The sequence below is a fragment of the Populus alba genome, chromosome 4 (assembly GCF_005239225.2).
Source record: "Populus alba chromosome 4, ASM523922v2, whole genome shotgun sequence".
Classification (NCBI taxonomy): Eukaryota; Viridiplantae; Streptophyta; class Magnoliopsida; order Malpighiales; family Salicaceae; genus Populus; species Populus alba.
The window spans coordinates 23,004,460-23,012,025 of NC_133287.1; the positions used below are offsets into that span (position 1 = coordinate 23,004,460).

At 39.9% G+C, this 7,566-nt stretch overlaps 2 protein-coding genes across 2 annotated transcripts; both read left to right on the forward strand.

Moving 5' to 3' along the window:
- The first annotated feature begins 1,156 nt into the window (after positions 1 to 1,156).
- Positions 1,157 to 4,684, forward strand: LOC118050097 (long-chain-alcohol oxidase FAO4A). The gene is made up of 3 exons (XM_035060333.2): positions 1,157 to 1,648; positions 1,895 to 2,164; positions 2,730 to 4,684. Exons 1-3 carry the CDS (start codon positions 1,364 to 1,366, stop codon positions 4,596 to 4,598), a joined length of 2,424 nt encoding a protein of 807 aa, XP_034916224.1. The 5' UTR covers positions 1,157 to 1,363; the 3' UTR covers positions 4,599 to 4,684.
- A 128-nt stretch (positions 4,685 to 4,812) lies between these two features.
- Positions 4,813 to 7,357, forward strand: LOC118050099 (protein MODIFYING WALL LIGNIN-1). Its single transcript, XM_035060336.2, has 3 exons — positions 4,813 to 6,076; positions 6,177 to 6,382; positions 7,043 to 7,357. The coding sequence occupies exons 1-3, from the start codon at positions 5,966 to 5,968 to the stop codon at positions 7,275 to 7,277; spliced, it is 552 nt and encodes a 183-aa protein (XP_034916227.1). The 5' UTR covers positions 4,813 to 5,965; the 3' UTR covers positions 7,278 to 7,357.
- Positions 7,358 to 7,566: the final 209 nt, after the last annotated feature.

The window sequence follows — 7,566 nt, forward strand, 5'->3', positions numbered from 1 at the left end:
GCAGCATTAATTAGTTGGATGGGTCGCAATTATTATTACTATTATTATCATACAAATCTGTGGCCACGAGGAGCTTTTGTGCTTAAAGAGTAAGAGGTCGACAAGTGAGAATGGATATACCAAAGAAAAGAAAAGCGATCAGTGAAGAAATATTGCTGGCTTTGTACTTGCAGAAGAGACGCCCTGCCAGGTAGCGTAGCCCACAAAACACAAGTTAACTTCCACCATTCTCATGGAATCTGTTCATTGATTAGTCCTCATACATACCTAATTAATATATCGGCATTGCGTAAAACATGAGAATCAATTAACACACACACACACACACACACGTGGAGTAGAGCATAACCAGGCCAAAGGTGGGCTCGATGTATTCAAGGCAATGAAATATTTAATCAAGGACTGGTTAGTATAGGGTTAGTTGTTTCTGAATATATATATATATATATATATATATATATATATATATATATATATAGATATAGTAAAGACCTGTTGAATAGTTTATCTTAAGTTGGTCCAGTGGCATCCATTATTGCAAGGTGAGTTCAGGTGTGTGCAGGGCAAGTTGCTGCGTGGTTGGTTTGATGGTTAAAACAACTTGTTATTGGTTTTGTTTTTGTTTTTTAAGATTAAATTCTGAGACCAGTTACAATAAAAATTATTAAATCATACCACGGAGAAGATATATATTTACATTTGTTAAAAAAATATCTCCAATATATGTTTAGAACCCTCTTAATTTAATTTAATAAATAAATATTTTTAATTAAAATCATTTTAAGTATCAAGAATATTAAATATTCTAAATGAAATTTAATCTCTAAACATAATACAAAATAAATGAAAGGTTAACCTCTCTTATTTTTATGTATAAATTAATATTAAATACAGTTTTCATAAAATACTCGTCTACACTCACCATCAAACGGAGAAAAAACAAGAAAGAAAAAAAAGAAAAGGGCAAGTTGTGTGGCTAGCTGTGTTTAATTGAACAGGGGATAATTTATTGCTGGCAGACGGCTGATAGCATTTTTTTATTTGATGTGTCCTTGTAATAGCAGAATTGAATTTCAAGGGGCCAGTTTGGCTGACACCATCGTCATCTACAAGCTGGTTTCTCATGTCCTCTACGTTTCCACACTCTCTAATCTTCACTTCTACTTGGCCTATAGCTACTTCCTCTTCCTATATATATGTGTGTGAAGCTACAAGCTTTCTTCATGATCACTTGCTCACACGTTAGCTATAAGCTTGCACGTGTAGTACTACTATATAGTTTTATATATGAGATAGATATTGCTCACTGGCGCCTTGCTAAACTACAGCGACACACAGTTTTCTTTAATCTTAATTGTAGAAGATGGAGGAGGTAAAAAAGGAGCAGCAGGAAGAAGCACCGATTGTGGTTGATTTGGGGAGCATTGACACACAAGGACTGTTTGTGGGGGGAGAGAAGCAGTCGACGTGCTCGTATGTCAACTCACTCTCTTCCCGAGAAATGGAGTCCCTCACTGCTATCTGCGACACCCTTTTCCCATCCGTTTATAATAGCAGTATGATCGCCGCCTCCGCCGATGATGGCTCCGCCAATAGTATCTCTACTTTTTATCAATCTTCTGCTTCCATGGCCGGAACTCCTCAACGGGTATGACATCCTTTTCTTAGCTTCGTACCTACCCTAGCTACCGACCCATACGTTTTGCACCCTTTTTAATTTACACACATACACACACATGCGGCCATGCATTTTTGTTTTTAACAAGTTATATATATTAAGGTTGGTTGAACTAAATTTCCTTTTCTTTTCTTGTATGTATATATATATATATGCATCCAATAAGCTAGCTGAATCTTGCGTCGTTTTGAAACTAATATTTACATGGTGGTGCAGGTAGGAGAGTTGTTTTGTGAGAGGGTGCAGCATCCAAAGAAGTGGCTGATAAGACTGACGCTATATTTGTTATCTACATGGATCGGTACCTTCATATTGTGTGGATTGCCCAGCATTTCACCTTCTTTTCCCTACTTTCTGAGATTTTCTCAAATCTCTCAAGGCAAAAGGGAGCAGATCGTGTTTTCCTGGGCTACCAGCTTTTTCTATCTCCTCAGGATGCTCTTCAAAGCCATCAAGCTCGTCATCCCATTCGTGTTTTTCTCTCAGGTATATATATAATATATGCACTTTTAATCACTACTGGAATATTTATCTCTGATATATTCTTTATCAAAAAAAGAAGAAGAAAAGATTTGGATTAAAACGCAGGATACTAATTTTAATATCGCCCTTCTTGCTTGTAATTAAATTAAATCAAGATTGATAAATAATCCAAAGGTGTTGTCCCTGCCTCGAAAAGGTAATTAAGGGCCGGATTTAATTCAATATTTCCTTATCATGACAAGCGCGGAATACTCGAGAGTCAAACATAAATACTTTTTTTAGATAAGATTTAATAATATAGACCATGTGTGTTGGACCGAAATCAATTTTCGAATGTGGACAAGGCTCGAAAAGGTTTATAGGGGGGAAATCCAAAAAAATAAAAAAAATAAAGAAAGATGTCGAGTTGGGCTCATGTTGAACGTGATTGGGCTTGGCTTGGGTTTGAGCTTGTGCTAGCTTTACCCCATCTTTGTGGGTTGTAATTTTTCCCCTTGTTTTTTTTAGCTCTTAGCCTCTCTTTATATATATATATATAAAACCTTACGACTATCCATTGATTTTTCAGGTGGATGAAAAGAATGAGAACCTGACATGGAAAGCCATAGGCTATCCAGGGCCTGACCCAGCAGCACTCAAAAGACAAACACAAACCTGCGGGCTGCCTGAAACATTATATGCAAGTCTCAAAGATGATGATGATGATCAACATGACTGCAAAGAAGAGCATCTCTTTGGACCTCTTTACAGAGGCCTCGTTGATCTCAACCTTCCAAGTGATAGAGTAGCAGACTCCCTGCGTCAGATTGGATTCCCTGTCTCCATTCTTCGCGGGAAAAACATTGACTCGCCACGGGACTTTTCTACTAGTAATCCTAGTTTAGTCATCAAATGTGACGCAGTAGTAGTTGGTTCTGGCTCTGGTGGTGGTGTGGTTGCTGGGGTTCTAGCAAAAGCTGGTTATAAAGTGCTTGTCTTGGAGAAAGGAAACTATTTTGCTAGAAACAATCTCTCACTTCTTGAAGGGCCCTCAATGGATGAAATGTATTTAGGTGCAGGTATGTTAGCAAGCGATGATATGGGAGTGGTAGTTCTTGCAGGCTCTACTGTTGGTGGAGGTTCCGCAATCAATTGGTCAGCTTCAATTAAGACCCCGCAACATGTGATCAATGAATGGAGTGAAAGCTACGACCTTGAGTTATTTGACAGTAAATTATACAAAGAAGCATTGGATGCTGTGTGCGAGAAAATGGGAGTTCAATCTGATATTGATGAGGAAGGTTTCAATAATGCTGTTTTAAGAAGAGGGTGTGAAGAATTGGGCTATCCTGTGGACACAATTCCTCGAAATTCTGTGCCGGATCATTACTGTGGCTGGTGTTGTTTTGGCTGCAAGGATGGAAGAAAGAAGGGCACTTGTGAGACATGGCTAAAGGACATGGTGAATTCAGGTAACGGTGCAGTTCTTCCTGGATGTAAGGCTATTAAGGTCTTGCATGAGCGAAAGAAGGGGAAGGATCGAAGCACTGCATCGGGAGTAGCTTTTGGATTCGAATACAATGGAATGAAAGACTTGTGTGTGGTTGAGTCCAAGGTGACTATTGTTGCCGGTGGTGCTCTCAGCACTCCCGCATTGCTAAAAGCAAGCGGCTTAAAGAATGCCAACATTGGTAAGCACTTACACCTCCATCCAGTCACAATGGCATGGGGCTACTTCCCAGAAGCACCTAATTCAACCACGGCGTGGCCGGAGGAACAGAAGAAGAGCTATGAAGGAGGGATAATGACAGCAATGTCAACAGTAGTTGCAAATTTTAACAAGTCTGGATACGGGGCAGTGATACAGACGCCATCATTGCATCCTGGTATGTTCTCAGGTCTAATTCCATGGATTTCCGGAGCTGATATGAAAAGGAGGATGAGCAGGTTCTCAAGAACTGCCCATGTATTTGCTCTGGCAAGAGATAGAGGATCGGGAACCGTGAATTCGCCAAGCTCAATAAATTACAGGATGGATGCTGAAGACGAGAAGAATCTACAGGAAGGACTAGAGAAGACACTGAGGATACTAGCAGCTGCAGGAGCTGAGGAGATCGGAACACATCACAGCACAGGGAAGAGCTTAAACGTGAAGAAAGTGAGTTACCATGAATTCGAAAGGTTTGTGAAAGAGGAGAGTGCAAGGCCATTAAGAGACTTAACAGGACAAATATGTTCAGCTCATCAGATGGGGAGTTGCAGGATGGGTGTGAATCCAAAGGAGTCGGCTGTGAACCAAACGGGAGAGGCATGGGAAGTAGAGGGACTGTTTGTTGCAGATACAAGTGTGTTTCCAACTGCTCTGGGTGTCAATCCAATGGTCACAGTCCAAGCTATCGCTTATTGCACTGCACAGTCAGTTGTTCAACTTCTTTCTAGGAAGAGAACTCACTACTAACTTGTATTACTCTTCATATATATATATGTCTGCTATGTACTCATGATCTTGCAGGTATAATAAATTAAGCTCCTGCAACTCTCAAAGTTCCCTGTGTTATTTATAGCCAACGGTAAAGAAAATTTTTAGGACAGCATGACCTTCTTCTCTCTCTCTCTCTGTCTCTCTCTCTCTCTCTTCCATAGTAATGCAAGACAAGAAGGCGTCCCCTAACTCCCGGCAGATTACATTTTGTCCACGTCATCCGCGCGTATCCAAGACAAGCCCCCACCAATGTTAAGGCCAAAGTCAAGAATTCTCCGCGAATTGAGCCGGGGATATAGAATTGCCACCGACAAGGGGCTATGTCATCACAACTTGAACTCGAACTCTTTAACGAGGTGTTTTTACGGTTGTGCCATTAGCTTCTTCCGTATAATCTACGGTGAATACTATCTTTTACACAAAGTCAAAATTTTGGAATTGGAAGAACCTCTGAACACGTTTTGAGCAGATGGAGCTGTCAAATTAGGAATACGAAAGCAGAAGAAACAAGGGCTGTCCAAGCAACAGAGGAGTCGTGGTAAAAGCAAACCATCAGGAGCAAATCCCAGTATTTACCACCTAGAGTAAGAATCGGAGCCATATCGCAGAAGCACACCTACTCCAAATCGGAGTGAGTGGAAAACAGACCATCCAAGAAAACTATCTCTATCCAAGATGGATGCTTGGGACCTAACTAAGTACAAGCCCAGATGCGTTGCATTTGTTAATGGAGGACTTTTCAACTTTTAAGGAAATTTCTTACGAATCACATGAAACTATATCTAATGCTACCTTCCTTGGATCCTTCTCTCCCTCTCCCATCCCTTAGTCTCTAGAAGAGAGACTCTTATCTGTGTATGTGATAAGAATCAGGAATGCAACTTGGGCCCATATAAAACAATAATCATTTTATATTAACAACTAAGATTCCTTTTCAGTTTCCACTAACAGTCCAGATCAAGCAAATTTGAAGAACAGGAAGCCTATGTCTCTCTGTCTCTATAGGGATCGATCTGTCATCTTATGCCATGGCAAGCAAACCAAAATTTAAACAATTGGCCAGCTCCATGGCAAATTAAGAAGGAAAGGTTAGCGAGAATATATATATTCCAAAACAGCCTAGATACATTTAGGAATGGTACCTCTCCTTCAAAGCAATGAAAGAAGGCTTCAACTACTTCAAAGGAAAGATGATGACAAGGAGGAGGACCAACAGTATCAAGAGAACGCCACTCTCTCTTTCTATTCCTTGAGTAAGCTCAAAGCATCCAATCCTCTTATTATTATTCTTCTTCTTTTATACCAACCCTTTTTCCAAGAAAGATACACACTATTTCTCCACCATGGCTAGACATCAATATGGGTTCCTGCTAATTTTCTCCATCATCGTCTCCCTCTCCCTCTCCCTCGTCTCTTTTGTTTCTTGTATTCTTGCTGAGTCTAAGAAAGCCAAGGTACTTGATTTGTTCTCGCCTTTTTTTATATATATCTTTACTGTAAGGATTCAAGCCAATTCATTGATTTCCTAATTGTTTTGGGGTGTTTAATTTGCAGAAGGAGGATCTCAAATTGAGCAATAAACTGTGTGAATTGCCCCAAAGCCATGCATTTGGCTTTGGTATTGCAGCTCTGCTATGGCTAGTCATCGCTCAAGTCATTGGGAACGTGATGATTTGCACCCTTTTTCGGCAAAGAGAGAACAGTAACAGCTCCAAGGCTAAGAAACCAAAGATTGCCACAGGACTCCTGGTTTTATCCTGGTAGGTAATCAATCACATCTCTTGTGTATATATATACCTATCACTCGGCTTTCCACTGCTAAAACATACACATCCTATCTCCTACACGGATTATTTCAGTTGTCTAAATTAGGGAAAAGTTAAATGAATCACCAAGTTCGTAGATGGAGTGATAAGAATGTTTCCAACTTTCCACGTTATGGTTTTTTTTCACATGTATTTTTAAATTATAAAAAAAGTATTATTTTAATATATTTATAAGCTAACAATACAAACAAATGGTTACACGCACAAAAAAACAATCAGAATCGATCAACAGTGATTTGACATTGACCTAATTTAGGAAATTATGGATTTAATTTTGTGAGGTAAAGATACCCTGCTATCTTGCTAGGGAGAACTTCAATGAATGTAGATACTATAACAGAGCGCATGTCATTGCATCCTAAGAGTTAGACAATTGAAGGCTCGTCTGTAGAATTAAGATAGCAACTAACCAGTGACAATGAAATGACATTTTTTAAGGGGGAATAAGAGTAACGTGGGGCACTGTGCTAGTGATCTCAGTTAATAGGATATTTGAGCCTCTAAACTCTACAGAACATGGACAGCTGGTGATGCCAGAGTTTCTTAAACAGGAGCATGCCAGAGTTATAATTAATAAAAGAATGGATTTGGCAGGATCAGCTTTGGAATTGCAGTTATTTTACTGAGCACAGCCACAAGCATGAGCAGGAGGCAAGCCTATGGGAAAGGATGGTTGGACCATGAATGCTATGTGGTCAGAGATGGAGTGTTTATTGGCTCAGGGGTCCTAATCTTGGTTACCACAGCCGCTTTACTTGGCTCAGCAATCTTTACACTTAGACAGGCAGAAGCAGAGCAAGGTAGAAAAATGCATGAACAAGTTGGATAAAAAACACACTCAAAAAGGAAATACACATCAACAGACAAAAAACACACGCACACGCACAGATATTTGTGTACAAGAAGAGATGGAGTCAATCTCCCCATACGCATGCCAATAAGTGGGAACAACTCCACCATGTAACAGGTATAGATGCCCAAAAAAAAGAAGCGCAAAGTAGCTGAGAGAAGGGGATTGCCATTCTTTTGTGTGGTTGGGACGAGAAGAGGAAAAGAATAAAGGCATGCTGCAAGGTGCAAAGGCTTCAAGGCCCTTTCTATTTTTCAAAAGCAACAAT

Bases quoted from the DNA above. Each gene is read 5' to 3' on its own strand.
- LOC118050097 (XM_035060333.2), top strand. From the start codon at position 1,364: ATGGAGGAGGTAAAAAAGGAGCAGCAGGAAGAAGCACCGATTGTGGTT. The intron at 1,649-1,894 runs GTATGACATCCT...ATGGTGGTGCAG, and splicing joins TGGCCGGAACTCCTCAACGG to GTAGGAGAGTTGTTTTGTGA. The intron at 2,165-2,729 runs GTATATATATAA...TTGATTTTTCAG, and splicing joins CATTCGTGTTTTTCTCTCAG to GTGGATGAAAAGAATGAGAA.
- LOC118050099 (XM_035060336.2), top strand. From the start codon at position 5,966: ATGGCTAGACATCAATATGGGTTCCTGCTAATTTTCTCCATCATCGTC. The intron at 6,077-6,176 runs GTACTTGATTTG...TTTAATTTGCAG, and splicing joins CTGAGTCTAAGAAAGCCAAG to AAGGAGGATCTCAAATTGAG. The intron at 6,383-7,042 runs GTAGGTAATCAA...TGGATTTGGCAG, and splicing joins GGACTCCTGGTTTTATCCTG to GATCAGCTTTGGAATTGCAG.